The 20,551-nt window shown below is 39.3% G+C and overlaps 1 protein-coding gene across 3 annotated transcripts in view; it reads left to right on the top strand.

Annotated features, from left to right (window-relative positions):
• The window catches only part of KLF12 (Kruppel like factor 12), a 422,424-nt gene that overhangs the window by 192,877 nt on the left and 208,996 nt on the right, over positions 1-20,551 (top strand). For all 3 annotated transcript variants that reach the window (XM_032864255.1, XM_032864256.1, XM_032864254.1), the window contains exon 3: positions 6,435-6,524. Coding sequence is in view for 1 of the 3 variants with exons in the window: in XM_032864254.1 (XP_032720145.1) it covers positions 6,435-6,524 (90 nt within the window). In the remaining 2 variants the exon portion in view is untranslated. The remainder of the gene's footprint in view (positions 1-6,434; positions 6,525-20,551) is intronic.

A 20,551-nucleotide genomic window follows, 5' to 3' on the forward strand; every position in this document is an offset into this window, starting at 1 on the left:
AATACCCAGCGGTTGAGGCTCTCGATCCCTGAGACCAATGGAAGGTAGACTTAGCCCCAGAGTTAGACTGTCTGCCATTTTCATAATCTCGGGCGGATGACTTCATCTCTCTGCACCTGAATTTCTTGTCTAAAATGAACATAGTAAAAAAAAAAAAAAGGGCGGGGGGGGGGTTGAATAACTGACCAGAACAAAACTCTATGAAACTTTCTCCCTTTTGTTCACTGGTAATACCCTAAGTGCCTAAACAGTGCCCGATACTCAGTAATTATTTTTTGGAATGAATCAGTAAAGGTACAAATGAATGATTTGATGAATGTAAAACACTCAGTACATATACACTCAGCAAATGGTAGCTATTGTTATTATGGTTGTTAATATTATTATTTTAAAAGTTGTGATCCCTGTGATCATGGTGTGGCTGTGTTGCAAGTGTGATTTTCCACGTATGGAGCCTGTCTGCTGTGTTGGCCGTTCTGCCCAGGCTTATGGTGCCTGGCTTCCTTGTGCATGCCTGTGCCTGGGGAAGGAGACTTGGGCTGGGCACGTGCTTTCTAATCCCTGTCTGCTCTGTTACCTAGCTCTGGGCTCTGCTGGGGCTAAAGCCTCAGAATTAGATTCCGCTAGCCCTGTAGAGAGTCTTTTCTGGAGTCCTTTTCCAGGACCGAACTCACTTTTCTCTGGTCTTTATTTATTTACTGAGACATACTTCACGTGTAACCTTATGTTAGTTTCAGGTGTATAATGCTAATGATTCGATATTCCTATGTATTGTGAAATGATCACAGTGGGTCTAGTTAGCCTCCAGCATCTTATATAGGAAATGGTTTTACTAACATCCATTCTCTTAGCAGTCTTCGAATACACGATACAGTAGTGCTAACTATAGTCACCATGCTGTGTGTTACATCCCCGTGACTTATTTGTTTTGTAAGTAAAGTCTGTACCTTTTGACCACCTTCTCTGCTACGTGTGGATACATACCCCACCTCTGGCAAGCACCAGTCTGTTCTCTGTATCTATGAGCTCCCTGGTGTTTTTAGTTTAGGTTTTTTTTTTTTTTTTTTTTAACGATTACATGTATAAGCAAGATCATTTAATTTTTGTTTTTTTCTGACTGACTTCATTTAGCAGGATATCCTCAAGGTTGATCCATGTTGTTGCAAGTGGCAAGATTTCCTTCCTTTTTATGGCTGAATAATTCTTTTATCTTTACATGACGTCTTGTAAACTTGTAGCTCTTTGCCTCATCCTCACGGCCCCACACCTGTTCCTACAAGTTAGATCTCTCCCTGCAATGTTAATACCTGCCCGGCTGAGCCGAGGTTTTGTCCTCCCTCTCTAGGGTGTGGTTGGTGGTAGGTGAACACTTCTCTTGCCATGATAGTGTCCTGTTTTGTTGTTGTTGTTGTTGTTGTTATTGTTTTTTGTTTTTTTGTTTTTTACATGGTTTCTGTTCTTCAGTCTTTGGCTTGCCCCTGTTATTGGCCACAGTGCCTCATGGTTCACAGATGTGGCGTGGATGGAAGGAGGTGACTTTGGCGCAGCAGAGACCCTCACTCCCTGTCTATGGAGAGATCTGGTTAACTGACAACCCCCGACGGTGTGCAGTTCTTCAGAATATGAATGACAAAACTAACTTTCTGTTACACTTTGTATTAATGCGGGGGTGGAGAGTGTTACTTGGACTCTCAGATGACATTTCTAAAATTTCAGCATGAACTGCATTGTTGTGGTAATTAAGCATTTGCCAACATAGGAAACAATGATCCTTGCTATCGGGAAAATAGAAGTTGCCACGTGGCGAGTACAGTTTTACCAGTCCTTATGACAGACCTAATTCCATGGTTCAGTGGGAGGAATTTGTGGAAGAGTCTTTTTAAGACTGTAGACAGATAGTTCAAAATAATGTATATATGTCTCATCGCAACCACTGGAGGGGATTTAAGTCGAGAGTTCCAGCAGGCCTAGCTGAGTTCTTAGTTGTACTGATACGGTCATCAATGTGACATCCTCTCTCCCATGCTGCAAAACAATGAAAGGTGAAAGTCTGGGACAAAATGGCAAAGTACGTTTGAACTGATACTTATTTTGTATCATGAGAGGTGCTTTCATTATGCATACTCCTTGCACCAGATTGATTGATCATTGTGAGGATATGTGAGCTTAGAAAAATACACTCTTACACTTAATCTAAGAGATTATAAATTAAATGTGATGCCCAGGTGTATCTCCTTGAGTATCAAATGTAGAGGGTGAAGTTCTTGTATCATCCAAGTGCATGAAACTGTTGTGTAAATATTGAATGAGCCACCAAGGGTATACAGATATTTTCAAAACACTGGATAGCAGATGAGTTTACCATAGATTTTTGTGGGTGTTGAAATCAGGATGGGATTGACTTGCTAAATTAATGATGAGGTATTTCTAGGATAGGATGCATAATCTCATCAAGGCAAGAAAATATGTTGAAACTTTAATTTAAAGGAAAAAAAGGAAATAGCTTTGAAACCATGGGCTTATTTGACCTCTTACTGATATTCCCCAAAATGTTGATACTCACCAGTGACCAGAATTTGCACATTTAATTCACTGACTAAATTAGCTTAGTCCTGAGAGGAGCTGTTAATGGAGATTCCAGAGTTCCTGAGAGAGGGAGAGATGGGAGAGAGAGAGAGAAAGAGACAGAGAGAGATGGGGAGGGGTGAGTAGAGCAGGGAGGAGGGGAGTGAAGGAGGAAGAATGGGGGATGGGGAGAGAGAGAATTGGTTTGGAATAGAGCTGTACTCCCTTGGTAATGTTGAGGCCTTAGACAGTTTAACCTCCTTATATCTCAGATGTCTCATCTTCAGAGAATATAGCATTGACTTCTTGGGTTACTGTAAGGACTAAATGAGTATCCCTTAGCACAAGGTCTAGTCCTTAATAGATATGCAAATATGATGTGTTGTTATTGTGTTTTTTTATTAAGATAACAATAAAGTGATTTTTTTTATTCTGCGATGTGATTTGTTGTATAGTGATCGATATTTGAACCTGTTGGCTCCGCCTGATTCTAATCTTTTAGGTTTGTTGATCTTTACCTGTATAAAACAAGATGAATTTCACTCTTTTGTGTTTCAGCACAAGTTTGGGGGCTATGATAAAACAGTTATGTTTTCTCCAAAGAACCGGATGACCCACAATCAGGAAGAAGGTGAAGAAAAGGCTTGCATTTTGGGAATAGGAGGACAGATTCTAGTAGTTGCCATGGGGAAGTCCCACCCCATTCTGTTTTTATGAGATGATCATTGAACATCGGTCCCTATGTTTCCTGGCCATTCCATTCAAAATATTTTGAGATGTTAGGATTTGATTGAAGGTTGTGCTTGTCCTAGTTTTGACTAAGTGAGCTACCATCAGCTAGACTTCTGTGTTGCCAAATCTTATTCGGCAGAAAGGATAGTCCAGAGTACTGTTCTCATTCAGTGTACATGTGGTTGGTCAACGGCCATCTAATAAAGCTAATGGTTACCTTTTACTTTAATTAATAAAGTGTACTCATACGAAGCATGCAGTGTGAGTGTATACACATGTGTGTACATGTGTATATGAATGTATACATACACAAATTAAATTATACAAGGTTGTATAATATCAAAATGTTCATCACAACCAAACATACAAAGAGTACGATGTTCCTTAAATTGATGACTGTGTAATTTTATTTACCTCTTGGGAATCAGTTGAGCTATTGATTCCACAGCAAATGTGGTTTGATTAAGATCATGGCAAGATATGCTTGACAGCAATTGCGAATTATTAAAGGTTATTACATATTTAAAGTCTACAGTCAACTGAGATTGTATGTATCTGATTTTAGCTTAGGGAGATAAATCTATTGATATTTTGTCCCAGGAACTATATCCTCAATGCTATACAATTACCATGTGCTCCATAAAACCCATATCCTTTCCTGAATGGTCTGGAATATGGTGTGATGCTCGGTGCTTATGTTTATACTAAACAGGGCTGGAATCATGAATGTAGAGATGAATATGCTTTATATAAATTTATAATATCACTTTCAGACATATATATATAAATTGAATCTGCGCTAGTTGAGTTTAATAGTTAAGGATTGGTTTCTTAGCTGTGAACACTATTATTCATGGTGTTTATTATAGTTGGGGCTGTGGCTGATCCTGGAAAATCATGGAAAGAGAAATATTTTGAGGGAAAACTTAATTTCTTTAAAAAAACTCTCAAGAGGCGTTTTATTTTTCCACTTTTATAGGAAACTAACATCTACATCCTATCTTTAACATACATAGGCTTATTCAAGAGGAACAATAAAAAAAATCATGAAAATACAGTGATATTTAAATGTGCTAAATGGAACATGGGCTGAGTCAGGTTTTCATGATTTATCAGTTTTTAACTTCAAAGACTCTGGTTAGCTTGCATTTTTTAAACTAATGAGTTTATCACAGCCTGTGAGGAGAATGGTTAAAGTCTATCAGCTGTAAATTGGTACAGAGCACTGAAAGGGACATTAGCCTCTAATCAGATTCCAACAGTTCATTAAACCTGTCTTTCCAGAACCGCTCTTTGTCTTTTCCCTGCCTTTGCGAGGCATCTTCCCCTTTTCCTCTGGGCAAGACCTCCTCCAGGGTAGGAAGCAATATCAACTCATTCTTCATTGTCTACCAACCAAACAGCCTACGGGAGGCTTTGTTAGGGGAGAGTTCTGGCTGCTGCGAAAGGGCAGGGGTGTGGAGGGCTGGCAGACTGCAGGAAGGCTTTCTTAAAACTGGGTGGTTGCAAGCCAAGCTGGCCGCTTCCAACCACGGAAGCAAGTGACACATTAGGATTTGAGATCCATGCCTGATGTGTAAACAACCCACCAGCCTCCATGAAAGGATTTAAAGCTTGGAACAAATTAACTGAGCTTGCCAGGGAGACCACAGTTCTTTCTGCTTGAAGCTATTAGGATGCAAAATGCCTAAAAAATATGGACAAGTCAAAAGCACAAATTTAAAAAAATGCATCCTGCCAGTTTTAATACTATTGCACATTTCTAAGAAAAGAACCTGACAGTAGTTTTTCTTCTTTTTATTACCTAATAGACTAGGTAGCATGGAATTTTTAAATGCTCATTAGTTAGCTCTGGAGTAAATTTGCCTTTTCTTCTTGTTGATGTCTCAGGACAAATATGTGTGATAAGAGGCCCTATAAATTTTATTTCTTATTTTTCTTGAAAAGGATTGGCAAGAAATAGAGATAATTAGAGCTTTACTATACTGCACTCTGTTGGTATTATTTGGTAATAAAAACATGATTTGTCAAAGTGGGAGTTGTTTTTATTTAACTACTTGATAGAAAAGCAGCCATGTGAGAGGCAAAAACCTGAAGGTGTAGAAATGGTATTAATCTTTGTCATCAAAGGCAAGCAAAATATTTAGAAACAGATCTCTTTTTCTTTTAAGGAGCCCACTTTAGAGTCCTGTGCTTACGTTCTATGATTGAGCAAAGAAACCAGTCTAAAAACTCAAACTTAGTCATTTCAGTTTCTGAGTTTGGTCAGTAGGGGAAGGGAAAGTTGACGTTCTTAAATGTGTTTTAAAACAGGATTTTGGCCTGAAGCAAGCAATCATAAGTGTCTTTTGAACTCTCTTCATAGGTTATTGACTTTAGAAAATCCCCAAAGCAGTGAAAATTAGTAGAGAATAACCTCGATTTAATCTTTTTGTAAATATTGTTTGAAATTCTACTGAGTCACTATAGAAATAAGTAGAAGTTCTCCTTTCAAGAAGTGGTAACTTCAGCCAAACATATACCAAAGTAGAAAACAAACTGTTATTTATTTTTTGGTTGTGACTTGAGCTTAAAAATTTATATGAGTTGTTTTTGAAATAAATGTTTGGGGTCAATACATAGAAATTTTCATTTGATCTGAAGTGCCATACCAAAATTCAGTGTCTAGAATTATATTATCTTGTTTTTAAAATTATTTAGATTTTGACAATAATGTGAGGATATGGTCATTTTTTATCTATTTTCTCCTTTGTGGATTTCTGCACACATGCAACCTCTGGAACTAAGGAAGAGATAAACATCCTTCTCTTTCCTTCCACCACTGCAAAAGTGTGATGAATCTTTCCAGCCCCATATAAATTAATGCTAAGGTTTCTTTACTCCAGTTTATTATAGTCTGACCTCTAACCCAGAGGTCAGAGAATCAGACTGATTAATTCAACTTCGTGGTCATTATTTCAAATGATAGTTCAGAATGGGGGGGATAATTGGTTATGCTGATAGTCTCATTTAATTATACTTCATTTTAAAAAAATTAGGTTAGCAGTACTAAATGTACTACCATGAAGGAAGAGTCTACCAGACGTCCTCATTGGAATGCTTTATGGCTGACTTTCCCTCTCTCTCCTTCCTCTCAGAATATCAACACCTTTGAGAACAGAATGTTAATGCTTGATGGGATGCCGTCAGTCAGAGTCAAAACCGAGCTTTTGGAATCTGAACAAGGGGTAAGTTTCCCACAATGCCCCACCCTCTTCTCTCCGTGAGCACGGCTGTCGTTTCCAGAGCATCCAGACGTTTGCTGACTTTCACTTGCCTGTGCTGTTTCTCTCGACTCACGATCATCTGCGACTGGTTGATTCTCGTCCATTTGTAGCCTCAGCCATGACTAACTTGGAAGAGACAACTTCCTGAAACTAGGAAGGCACAGTGACCTTATAAGAACCATATGGTTTTATTTAAGTTAGTGAGGTTTTTGAAAAGCTAATAAAAATCCAAAGCAAAGAGGAATTATTAAAAAATAAGATAGGAATATATCCTCCATGCCAAAATGGCTTGCTTCTTTCTTAGGAGGTTACAGGGTACAGGTATGGGAATGTTCCTCTTTGCTGCATTGTTTCTCTTTTGACATTTGTATTTACCCTTTTGTGTACCACGAGGACTAGACGACAGTTGACGCAATTCAGGTCGGTGAGTTTGAAATGCGAGTAAAGCAAAAGAAGGCTTATCTAACAATACATAGCAAAATTGACAAATTAACATTGAAATTTGAGGACTTAAGATTGAGTTGAAAATTGAAAATACGAAGACTTAAGAGCATAGCCAGATTTCTTTTTTAAAAGGACATGGGTGATTTTGTAATTGTTAACATCTGTAGCTTTCGTAGTTGAAATTGTAATAAGGGCAATGTGACTGCGTGCGGCCTTGGCTGACCATGTTTCGTATTTACGTGCGAAAGCGCTGCTCGTGTGCCCGAGGGCCCACTGCCTCCCTGTGTTACTAACCCCCCACCACTGAGGCACACAAGGTGACCGGAACAAGGATGAATTAAGTAAATATTTCATCTTAATCTTATTAACATATCTCTTACCACAAACAGCACAACATTGGCCGTGTTTTGTAAGTGAGCAACCAGAAGACATTTTAAATGTAGATAAAATTTCACTTGTAAAAATCTGTGTGCGTGAGTTGGTGTGGGACCCCAGTCGAGGGGTTCAAGGGATTAGGATGCTGCTGGATTGGAGGGACTTCATAGGTGGGGAACCGAGGGCATGAATCCTGATGGTAGCATGTAGAGGGTTTCTGCAGTAACTTCCCCATGCCCGAGCAATCCGGGGCAGGGCGAATGGCGTCATGGTATTAAGTTCTTTTATTCACGTGCAGTCTGTGTCTGAAATGGTTTATAGTCCGTGTCGATTGTTGTAGCTCCGCAGTGAATGCTGTGGAGTATGTCAGCCGGTGACACGCCTTCCCCGCTCTGGGCGGGACATGTCTGCCGCCCCACTTAGGGCCAACTTGACACTCAGGCTGCGGAGCATCACGGTAGAAGAAACCGGTTAGTAGCGACTGCTACCATTTGCTCCTTGTAGACAGTGCCGCAGGAACAAGTCTTGTGTCCGCCTGGATTTTCTAGCCTGACTCAATCAAGTTAAACTCTACGTCTTCCAGACCAAGTAGTTTTTACCTTTGCTGTTGGACCTAACATGGGAAGGATTTGTTTAAGTTCTTGGGAATTTCTGTTTTCCTAATCCAAGCGCATGAGCATCAGTTTCTGCAGGTAAATTTCTACACACCCCGTGTTTAAGTTGGACACACCACACAGACCACAGTGTCCCATTCACAGAGGATAATAGCCTTTTTCAATTGCTGATGGAAAAACGATAAAGTGGTATATCCCACATGGTTGCTTTTATTTCACAAGATGTTCTTCAACTCGAGTAGCAGTAAATCTACTCGAGTCACGCGTGTTGGAGGAAGGCAGGGAAGCACAGAAGCCAGAGGGTCCTAATTGTGCCGCTGCTCAGAGCAACAATGGGTCATCATTACCGCCAGCTCTGGGAACCTTTGATGATGTCAGGATACTTCCCCTTTACTGTCCGTTTTCAGTTGTAAGGTAAGGTTTGCATGAAAGATTTAGATGCACAAAAAACAAAAGCCAGGATTCCTAGGGGTTTTCCATTGTGAATACGAACCTCATGCTACTTTCTTTATAGAAAGTATTTACTGCCCTCAAATAAGGACAGGAAAAATGGTAGGTTCGTAGGTTTTATTTAACTCTTAGTCATTAAAATCAGTTTTCCTCCTTGTGAATGGAGCTGCTCTTAATATTTTAACCCTCATTTAGGTTGTGTATGTTGAAGGGAAGTAGAAACTTGATTTTATTCTTTTCCTTACCTTTGTATGAACTTCTTAAATATATGGCAGATATAATTTTGTTCTCTTTTACAGTAAAGCTTTAAAAGAAGCAGCCCAGTGTTTAATGGAATGTATTATGACCTCATTATTTATGGAATGTAGTAATTTGTGTTTAATCATTTATAATATTTCAGTCCAATTTTTCTTTAAAATTAGGTATTAAAATCTAGACTTTTAGCGAACTTCACTTTTGATCATTTTACTGGAGTTTTTAATTGGAGTATAACGGGGTTGGGTGATACATAGTATCATTTCAGAATCAGAACTATTTTAGATAAGGAATAACAGAATTCTAAAGATTTCCTTATTTCAGTTTTCTAAGACTCTGCTCAGTTCCTGTTAGAAGCTGGTTGAAGTTTGACTATTTTTATAAGAAAGTGTGAACATTGGTGAACTTGATCAAATATGTGATTATGGGCTTTTGAAAAAGACGTGACATTAGTAACAATAAACACAAAGTCATAGAAATGAATCAGTGCATCACAACAATGAATGAGAAAGCCTCAGCTTGATGTCAAGAATTAGATTCTGTAATCACTCTGGAAGACCTAATTTCAAGAGTGTGTTTTTAAGACATAGGCATTAAACATTCAGTCTTTTGGGGAAGAAAAGTTTCATGTGCTTTTCAGGCTCCGGGTGGCATTGTAAAGATGCACTACATAATACAGCCCCCGTTTCAGTGCGCCACGCACACATATGTCCATTCTCCTCTGCTGGTTATAAATAGTCTCTGTCAGCTGGTCTGTACATATCTCCCCACCCTTCCAAGGAATTTCAGACCTGATGACCACATTTCAGAGCTAGAAGAAAGATTGCGGAATAGGTTTAGGTTAGCTACTCTGCTTTCTGTCTTCTCTGAAAAGTTCTGGTTGCCTGGGCTCATTCTCTTAATAGTTTAATGGTGTGTGAAGGGGATGGTCACAGCTCTTCAATCAGATTGTAAGCTCTTGGAGGACAAGAACTGTTCCTTGTATTTTTCTTATAGGTCCCAGCCCCGGCCAAGTGGTCAGGAAATACATGCTTTCCTTGTCTGGGCATTATAACTGGCATGGTGAAAAAATACGAAACCAGTGCGTCATTCCTCGTTATAAACCTGCTCTGTCGACTTCAGAGGGTGGTTGTGAACAAAAAAAATAAAAATTGGAAATGCTGGAAACACACATTCTCGTTGATGGCATAATGTTCAGCTTGTAGCCCTGTGAACTGAATAGGTACAGTAACGTATTCACACCGACTCCGTGCCCCTGCCTTCCGTTTGGAATTCTGTCACTCCTGCATCCTTAGTTTTATGATATATAAGTAGATTATTACTGTAGTCTCTTGAAACAGGACTTTGGTTTTCTTCGGGCTTGTCAGTAATATAGCACATGCTGCTAAGCAGTCCATGGGAAGGGCACGTGCTCTTGTGATACACTTCAGGGGCACAGCAAGGAGTGCTGGAATGACTTTGACTGTGACCTTTGGTGCTTGTGTCCTGCTGTTACAAGAGCTTCCCAAATGCTGTCGGCCTTTGGATGTTCTAACATGTTATTAAGCAAAGGACGAAAGCAGGAAGAAGAGGACTGGAACGATTCCACCCAGAGATAAGGCAGGAGCAGAGAAAGGGTACTGCCTCAAAGATGTAAAATATGATTTTTGTTCCTGGCCTTGGAGCTCCCTGGCTTGAATGGCCTTGGGAAGTGACTTCATAACTCCAGGCCTCTATGTCCTCATCTGTACAGTGGGGGTGTTAAAGGCTGGCCCAGGTTCCAGCCAACATTCTTCAAGTCTGATAATGGGCCAGGAGTGAGAAAAAGCATTTCTCCTTGGGAGTTTAACAATCCTACCATGAGGAAGCTACCTGTGTGTGTAGGTAGAAATGCCTAGACTTGAAAGGGGGACAGACCCAAGTTCAGATGTTCCCTGTGCCACGGGCCAGCTGTGTGGGACCCCTTGGTCTCTGTCCACCTATTTCTCCTCTTTTGGGAAGTGAAGTGAACCATCCAGCCTCCTAAGAGCCTGCCTCCCTGCTTGAAGAAGATCAGGAATAAAAAGGGCCCCATTGCTTCAGTTTCTACGGATGCAATTCTCATATCATATTTAGTAGAGATTAAACAACTGGACTAATTTAGAATTTTATTTTATTTTATGTTATTTTATTATTTTTTTAAGATTTTATTTATTTATTTGACAGTTAGATCACAAGTAGGCAGAGAGAGGAAGGGAAGCAGGCTCTCTGCTGAGCAGAGAGCCCGATGCGGGGCTTAATCCCAGGACCCTGGGAACATGACCTGAGCCGAAGGCAGAGGCTTAACCCACTGAGCCACTCAGGTGCCCCATAATTTAGAATTTTAAAAGAAGAGTTAAAGTAAATCTCTAAGTCTAACCCTATTTATTTATTTTTTTGAATTTTTATTTAAGCATATCTGGAGAAATATTTCAAATTCTGGTTAGATTTTATCACATAAGAAATGGGATAATGAAGCCAGAAATCAGTGATTACATGAACACAAAAGTGACACCATATTTTGGTGTGACAATGGCGTTTGGCCACAATTTTTTAGAAAAGGGGTTCTGAGTGTGTATACTTCAGGGAATACTTCTTGATATGTTTACAGGGGAGATGATGAGGTGTCTGGGATTTGCAGCAGAGTGAAATGGGAGGACAGAATGCATGGGGAGAAAGATGAGGTATGATGGGCCAGTATTCTGTCATTGTTGAAGCCATGTGACCGGTACCCCGGGGGCTCTTGTAACTGTTCTGCCTGATTTTGTATATCTTTGGGATCGTTGGAAGTAAAATGTTTAAAAAGGAAAAGAAGCTCTCTAAATAAAAATAGAAAAGTTCACCAGTGCACGGGCATCAGACGGAGTCCTCAGGGAAACACACCTCACCCAGCCACCCTCAGTGTCCTCTTAGTCTGTGAGGAAGGAGTGACATCAGTGCTCAGGCCTGGGGTTCTCCTCTCCCTTCCACTGTAGGGCACGTGTGTTTCTGACCTGTGGGCCTGTAGGTGGAGAGCGGTAGCAAGAGTGGAGCAGAGAGAGAGGGAGAAACATGTTGGGTGTTTTGCCAATTTTAAGGACTCCAAACAGTCCGTGATTGGGTTGTAGAAGACCCTAGTGCGTTCCACTGGGGGCAAAGCCCAATGCGTCTTTACTGCAGCTGTGGGACCCCGAAGAGTGCAGGTGTGACAGCAGACAGGTTTAATCGTATCCTCCATGGCGTACTAGTAGGAAATGTCAGGCCAGAGATCCCTATGAGTGCCCTAATTTTAGAGATAGGACAGAAGAGGGGGGGCCTGGGTGGCTCAGTTGGTTAAGCGTCTGCCTTTGGCTTGGTCATGATCCCAGGGACCTGGGATTGAGTCCCACATCGGGCTCTCTGCTCAGTGGGGAGCCTGCTCTTCCCTCTCCCTCTGCTGCTCCCCCTGCTTGTGTGCTCTCTCTCTCTCTCTCTCTCAAATAAATAAATAAATCTTTAAGAAAACGAGAGTGAGAGGACAGAAGGGAGTAATGACCCTTTTCCTAGACGCAGCTTGCAGTAACTTTTGCAAAGCATTCTGCAGGACATTCATAACAAGGTGGTGAAGGCATTTCTGTATCACAAAGGACAGACTAGCACCGTTAAGGTGGTATATTGTACCTTCCTGTAGAGTGGAGTTTTGCTTTATGCTTCTCACTATTCCTCATCATCTCAGCACAAGGAGCTTACAGCTAGGCAGGGCTCGATAAATAGTGATTCAGATGCTATTTATTGTAAGTGAGAGCCAGGGCCAGACTGTAGAATATTGAGGATTTTGAGACAGGTGCTGTTTTGGAAAAGACCCCAATCTTTAGGCTTAATAAAGAAATAGAGACAGGTGCAAGTTTTGTAGCTGAACCGAGACATGTGCTATGGAATGTTTAAGACAGGCAGTTGCATCAAAATTTAGTAGCTTTAGAGAAAAACAACAACAACAACAACAAACCTTTTTCTTTTTCTCAGAAAACTGTTATGTTTAATTTAACATAAAAGGTTTAATTTATATCTTGTGTAAAAGCTTAGCAAAACAGTGTTACTGTAATGACTTTATCAGAAGAAAAGACATTGTAAAAATGCCACTTGCATTACCCTTTAACAGAGGCTCATTATTACCTCCCGTACTGCAGAACAGGAGCCGGTGTAGCTAGTAAATTGGTAGAATTATCTTAGACATCTGAATTTGCTTATCATTTAATATTCTCCCATGACCCACGGCTTGAGATCTTTTGATCTGTAGTGAAATCTTTGCATATCACTACGTGGCTTCAAAGAAAAACATATGCAGAAGTTGTGTTATTCCTAATCTGAGAAGACCATTTAAAAAGGGGGGGGGCAGGAAAAAGTATCTGTACTTGCAAAACTCATTTTAAGGAAGAGCTATCCTCCACTAAAGAAGCAGAGTTGGACTGATTTTAATAATGTCAGAATGGCCAATAAATGTATTAATAGAAAGAATTGAAAATCAATGAGCTGTGATAGTAATTACAGATAGTACCCAAGGGAAATATAGCAGGCAGGCAAATCCTTTCCCTTGGGGGCTGCCCTGGGCAAAGCTATGAAGTTGATAATTCTGCCCTCCTTCTTTCCCATTAGCAATGTACTTTCTCCTTCAACTTAATTCTTGTCCATTCACAGCCCAGACGTTCCCAGCCCTCCGTGCATGCGGTGATGGCTCAGGGTACCCACGGACCCACGGATCCACGGACCCACAGACAACCAGTTCTAACCGGAGTCTCTTTAATTGAGGAAAATGTAAAGTGCTATTCTTTCTGGGAGTCATTTGCATTTTTATAGGGTCAGTGCTTTCTAAAAAAAGAACACTTCTTAAAGAGTAATTTGGAAATTTTGAGTTAGTGAAAATTAACCTCTCTGCAATATTTCAGTTTATGCATGATTGTGTTTTCCTCCGTGTACTGGTCTTCGTGGTAGAATTACAAAAACAAAATCTGGACCATGAGGCAAGAGTTGCTCTTTATCTAGATGTGTTTTCATGTGCTAATATTTGCATGCTGATTCACAGTTTATAACTGTGATTATAGCTTATTTAACCCTTGGGGGACTTTTGCTTTGGACCACGGGGGATTAGTTACCATGGGAACTGACCTCTTACCATAGACAATTAGAAAGCCAGACAAAATATATGAAATGCTTTTACATATTGAGCAACAGGCAGTTAAGGACTATGATCCTTGGGAGTAGGGCAGAAAAGGAGGTGAACCTTACAGGTGCCTTCGCCTTCTGCCTAAGAGCAAAGCAGGGGGAAGAACCCAGATAGGGCCCAGCAGTCACTGAGTTAGGCAGCAGGAATTGGAATTTGGGAAAGATCAAGGCAACTGGTTTTTAAGCGAAACAATAACAGAGAAAGGAGTTGTACGGAGAGAGCTCCAGAGATCCTCAAAGTGACCCCCTAAGAAGGGTTTGGCTAGGTAACGATCTACCTGTGTGTGGAGGAAAACAAGAAAAGAACAAAGAAGGCAATTGGCAAAACAGTTCTCTCTCTTTCTTTCTTTCTTTCTTTTTTTTTTTTTTTAAGATTTTCTTTATTTATTTGACAGAGAGAGATATCACAAGTAGGCAGAGCAGCAACGGGGAGGGGGGCGCCTGGGAAGCAGGCTCCCTGCTGAGCAGAGAGCCTGATGCAGGGCTCCATCCCAGGACCCTGCCTGAGATCATGACCTGAGCCGAAAGCAGAGGCTTAACCCACTGAACCACCCAGGCACCCCCTTTTAAAAAAAGAATTTATTTATTTATTTATTTATTTATTTATTTATTTATTTGAGAGAGGGAGAGAGACAGTGTCTGCCTAAGTGTGGGGGAGGAGCAGAGGGAGAGGGACAAGCAGACTCCTCACTGAGCATAGAGCTTGACTCTGGGCTCAAACCCAGGACCCTGAGATCATGACCTGTGCTGAAGTCAGTTGCTTAACTGACTGATCCACCCAGGTGCCCCTCTGGAACAATTCTTAGAGCTTACATACAGTTCCCGCAGACTAGAATGGAGAGACACCTTTGTACATGGGGTAGAGGTCTCAGAAGGGCCACAGGTTAGTAATGGGACTGAATTCATCCCACAGTTGTCTGGGCTGGGTTTTGCCCTGATGTAGGTGAAAAGCAAGCCCTGAAAGTGTCAAACTGACCTGGAAGTTACTTAATTATACCAGAGCAAAATCCAGCACTCTGGAAGAAGACATAAGAAGATCTAGCCTTCAGTGATGTAAAGGTTCCACTGTCTGGCAATTGATCATAACTGAATCAATTGATCAGATAGCAAACAAGATGAACAAAAACTCTGTGACCTGTGGAGGAATCTCAAGTAGTCTAACATATGTACAATTGCACTGTCAAGAGAGGCAGGGTCAGAAAAATCATTTGAAGAAATAATGGCTGGACATTATCTGAATATGAAGAGAACCCACATATCCAAGAAAATCAGCTAGCTCCAAGCTGAAGAAACCACACCAAAGCATAAAATAATCAAGTTGCTGGAAATAAGTAATAAAGAATAGTCTAGAAACAGCCAGCAGAGAAGAGGGGACTATATCTGATATACAAAGAAACAAACAATCAGAATTCTCACCACACAAGACAGAAGAAAGAACTTCCTTAGGTGAAAGGAAAAGAACACTGGATAGAAATTCTGGATCTACACAAGGAGATGAAGAGAACTCAAAATGCTAAGTCTCTAGGCAAGTATAAAAGATGTAAAAAAAAAATCTTTTTAAAAGAAAATGATGCGAAGCAAACATAATAACACATTGTGGAGTTTATGACCTATTGGATGAAAATCAACAACAGCAGTAGCACAGAGATGGGGGTGTGGAAGGAAGTACACCATTTGGGATGGCATTATTTGAAGGTAGATGGGGAACCACACACGCGCGCACACACACAACACGGACACACATGCACACACGCATACACAGTAAAACAGCCAATAAAGTTAATAAACCAAGGGTGGAAATGAACTAGAAGCATTTTGAAATATATTCCATTTTCTCAGAATGAAGGCAGAAAAGAGGAAAGATGAACAAAGAACAGGTAGGAGAGAGGGAAAACAAAGAGTGAGTTGGTGCATTTAAACACTATATGTTAAGAATTGTGTTGAAATGGGAAGAGCTTAAGCACTGCATTTAAAAGATAGATTTTCAGCTTGGGAATAAAAGCAAGACCTAAGTACATCCACCTGTAAGATGTTCTCTTTAAATATAAAGATACAGGTACGTAATAAGTGACAGGGTACAATCAAGAATAGTCAACATCATGAAGCAGAAACAAGAATGGTGGTTGTCAGGGGTTTGGTGGACTGGGATGTGGGCAGTTTGAGGGTGTAGAGTTTCAGTTTTGCAAGATGAGAAAAGAGCTGTTCGAGAGTAACGTGAATGTGGTTAACACTACTGATCTGCACATATGTATATATATGTATATATATATTTTTTTTTAAAGGTTTTATTTATTTATTTGACAGACAGAGATCACAAGAAGGCAGAGAGGCAGGCAGAGAGAGAGGAGGAAGCAGGCTCCCTGCTGAGCAGAGAGCCCGATGCAGGGCTCGATCCCAGGACCCTGGGATCATGACCCGAGCTGAAGGCAGAGGCCTTAACTCACTGAGCCACCCAGGCGCCCCGATCTGCACATTTAAAGATGGTTGTGGGTAAATATATTTTGTGTTCATGACCTCAATTAAAAATAAAAATAAGTTTATAAACCCAGAGAACTGATGATTCATAACTGTACCAGAGAGCTGGTGTAGATTACTGCACTGAGTGGCTGAAGGAGAACTTCAGCAGAAATCATTTCTGATGGCCTCACATGGGATGTGACTTTTTTAGAAGGCGTGCTTGTTATAGCAGCAATCATATGTGAGTAAATGGCCCTGCTTTTACTTACAATAGATACCTCTTAAATAAATGTTGGCTTTAACAATGCCCTTCTCCTGACTCTGGAGGAAAAAGTTTTGTGTGAAACGTGAGGTCACTTGGGTGTAAGTCTTCCCTGTCTTGTTGATTGTGGACAAGGCTTGTCCTCCTCCAGATCAGACACTGGAATTCTTACGTCCGATAACATTTTTATTAATAAAGAATTTAAATATATATAAAAACCTTTCAAGAAGAAATTAAAGACATGATCACATTACCTTGCAATAAAAGCTGTTGATACTTTAGGATATTTTCTTCCAGGGACATAATAAGTCTATACTAAACATCCTTTTTTTTTTTTAATTCTTTTTTTCTTAAAGATTTTATTTATTTATTTATTTGACAGAGAGAGAGATCACAGGTAGGCAGAGAGAGAGGAAGGGAAGCAGGCTCCCTGCCGAGCAGAGAGCCCAATACGGAGCTGGATCCCAGGACCCTGGGATCATGACCTGAGCCGAAGGCAGAGGCTTTAACCCACTGAGCCACCCAGGCATCCCTATACTAAACATTCTTTTAAACAAACAGAAAGTAAAAGGGTAGAGAAAGATATGTATACCCTAAATCACAACACCAAAAACAAAGCTGTGGTCCCTGTATTAATATGAGATGAAATAGACTTCATAGAAAGGAATATAGCCAGAGATAAAGTGGAACGTTTCATAATGATAAGATCGTTTATTTACAGGACATAACAGTCCTACATGCTTTTGTACCTAAGTAAACCCTTGAGTATGTAATGTCGTCCCCATTACTAAAGAAAATCACAGAGCTCTTTTATGCCAAGGTCACATCCCCAGTAAGTAACAGGGATGGGACTGGAGTCATGTCTTACGAATCAGAATCTTTTCACTATTGTAAGCTTTCTTTGTTGTTCAGCTTTGATAGCTGTTGTAACTATAATATTGCAAATAATCTGATATAAAATAACTCCCACTATAATATTAGTGTTTAAGAAGGATTTAAGCAGATCTTATGGAAGGTGTTAGTTGAACATGCCAATAAGTGCAAATTTACCTAGAGAGGCTCATGGCCACTCCAGTAGTCTGCAATAAATATGAACTCTTGGGTCTCTCTTCTATATTAATTGTGTAGGATTAAAAAACAGTTTTTTACTATGTACCATGTTTATTTTTTTTTTTTTTTTTTTTAAAGATTTTATTTATTTATTTGACAGAGAGAGATCACAAGTAGACAGAGAGGCAGGCAGAGAGAGAGAGAGGGAAGCAGGCTCCCTGCTGAGCAGGGAGCCCGATGCGGGACTCGATCCCAGGACCCTGAGATCATGACCTGAGCCGAAGGCAGCGGCTTAACCCACTGAGCCACCCAGGCGCCCTACCATGTTTATTTTAATATAAAATAATGTTTGTAAGTATTTAATAATAGGTAGAAATTACAAAAGTATTCCTTGGTCATCACATGGGCAAAATTGTATTTTGCTGTGTGTCACTTTTGGAAATCTAAGGGAGCAGAGCAAAGCTGACACCACATATCAGGTTCAGTTTTCTAGAAAATTTTTGGTCTCTGTCATAGGATCTTGAAAGCCCAGAGTTTTATAAATATGTAACAACATAAAGATGTCCACCGTGCTTTTTCTTTTTTTGCTCTACAAATTATGTCAGAGTCATCACTGAGGACAAGGCGTACGTACTTTGCTACCAAAGCACATTCCACCTGGTGGAAAGTTTGATCAATTTAATATCTTGCTGACTGGTCTTGTCTTTGGCCTGTGGAGAAATGAGTCTGTCTCTGATCCACTGGTTAGTCCTTTTTCTTGTCCGAAGGGAATACTGTCAGATTTTCTTAGTAAAAGAGTATCTACTTCTTGTCGATCGTAAATGAACTCTGATGTTCAGATGACTTACAGTTCCCATGATCCATTCTCTTCCCACCTCTCAATCTTCAGTTTCATTGCTGTGCTCTTGTCATAACTAATTATACCTTTTTCAATAAAGCCATGAAGATGATGATTGAAAGTATTCACTCTTAAAGCCTGGTAAGACTTCAAAATTAAGAAAGAATATACTTTTCTTAGGTTCTTCATTTTTTTTTTTTTAACCTCAGTGTATACTTTTTTTGTTTTCAGCATGAAAGAAATTAACACATGTACTTTATAAACCTCTAACCTCCTTTGTCTAAGCTCTAACCAAGAAGTAGAATAAGTCTCCTGGGTTGCTTCAAGTTTTGTTCTAAATTTCATATGAAGAGGAGTATTCAAACCATTTAAAAATGGATCATCAATATATTGTGTGTTTACTAAGAAAACAGAGGCAAAACATTCGAGGTGAAGTATTTTCTATGAACAGTGTAGTGGCTTCTGGCACATTTTAGGGATCAGACAGTTTAGACATTGTTTTTAGGCCCATACACATGATCTTCTCATGTTAAGTATATTGTATATATATTATTATCATATATTATATAAGTACATTTTATAATATTATATAATACATAATATTATATAATATTATATAATACATAATATTATATAATATTATGTATTATATAAGTACAATATATTAAGTATATTGTACTTAATGAAAACTTACTTTTTTTTAAACTTTAAAAAAAATTTTTAAAGTAAGTTCAACCCCCAACGTGGGGCTCAAACTCTCTACTCTTAGATCAAGAGTCACAAACTCTGCCTACTGAGCTAGCCAGTAAAAACTTAGATTTTTGGAAGTTTCAGTGTTTTACCCTCAAACACTTTGTGTGAGAAAATTATTTTCATATACATCATCATTATTACTGTGATAAATAAATGTCAATAATAGGTCAAAACCCTTAATGTCTATTCTTTTATTGAGTCATAAATTAGATATCAAGACCATTCTCTCGTTTGTTCTCATTGCATGACCGTATGCTGCCATTTGCTCTTATCTCCCTCCCACCAAAGTTTATCGCCACAGTGGCTCCCAATTTCCACACTGACATTGCGCAAATACGTATAAGCGGAGATGTTGCCTTTACTTCTCCTCCTTGGATTATTCTCCTTGGGATAGATTCACATTTCTTTGCAGGGTTTTTTGAGCTACAGAAATGTTTTTGGGAAGACGTGAAACCTTTTCCTATATTTAAATTCAGGTATAGTAAGGGGTATAGATTTCAGCTAGAATAAATGAAATTGTATACATAAAGCTTAACACAGTGCACTATGCATTAGGTAAACAGTAAAAAGCAACTGCTCTTGCAGTTGTTACTGTAGTCTGAATTTCTTCTTAATTTAATGATATAAAATGATATATGTATATGATATGGTACATGTAAATTAAAATATATGCCTAATTATTCACATAGATCTCAAAAGACTTAATGACCCTCCAAAGCTACACTGTTTCATAAGACTCCATTATCCACTAAAAAATGGTCCTGTCCATGTGTATGCTCACACAGTAAACCTATGCTGATATTATGTTATTATGTACTTGCCTTTATCATAATGCACATTTAAAAATAAGTGTCTTTAGTTCTTTATTTTTGGACTTAATTCAGGGGTACTGTATCTCATCATACATAACTAACTTTGCTTAAACATGAAGAACTAGAAACACTTGTTACTGTAGAAGGCATTTGAAATATTCAGAAACACATATGGCCATGATGGTTAAAGGAGTAATGGTTTAAAAATAACTCTCCATTTCATAAAATGAAACTATTTCTCTAGTGAATATTTTATTTTAGATTTCTATTTCCACAAAGATAGTTGTATTGCCACCATTCAAAATTTCCATTGTTTTGAAAAATGATCCTTACTAAAATAAGAAGAGAACTAGGAGAAGCAAAACTAGTATATGATATATAATGTGGCTGATTTCTTAAATTAATATCTTTTGCCTTTTCTACAGGAAAAATGATGCATAATGTTAAGCTATAACATTTGGAAATAGTGGGAAAAAAGCCACCAAATAATTGATATCCCTAGT

This window comes from Lontra canadensis, unplaced genomic scaffold, assembly GCF_010015895.1.
Source record: "Lontra canadensis isolate GAN:19392208 unplaced genomic scaffold, GSC_riverotter_1.0 scaffold26, whole genome shotgun sequence".
Taxonomy (NCBI): domain Eukaryota; kingdom Metazoa; phylum Chordata; class Mammalia; order Carnivora; family Mustelidae; genus Lontra; species Lontra canadensis.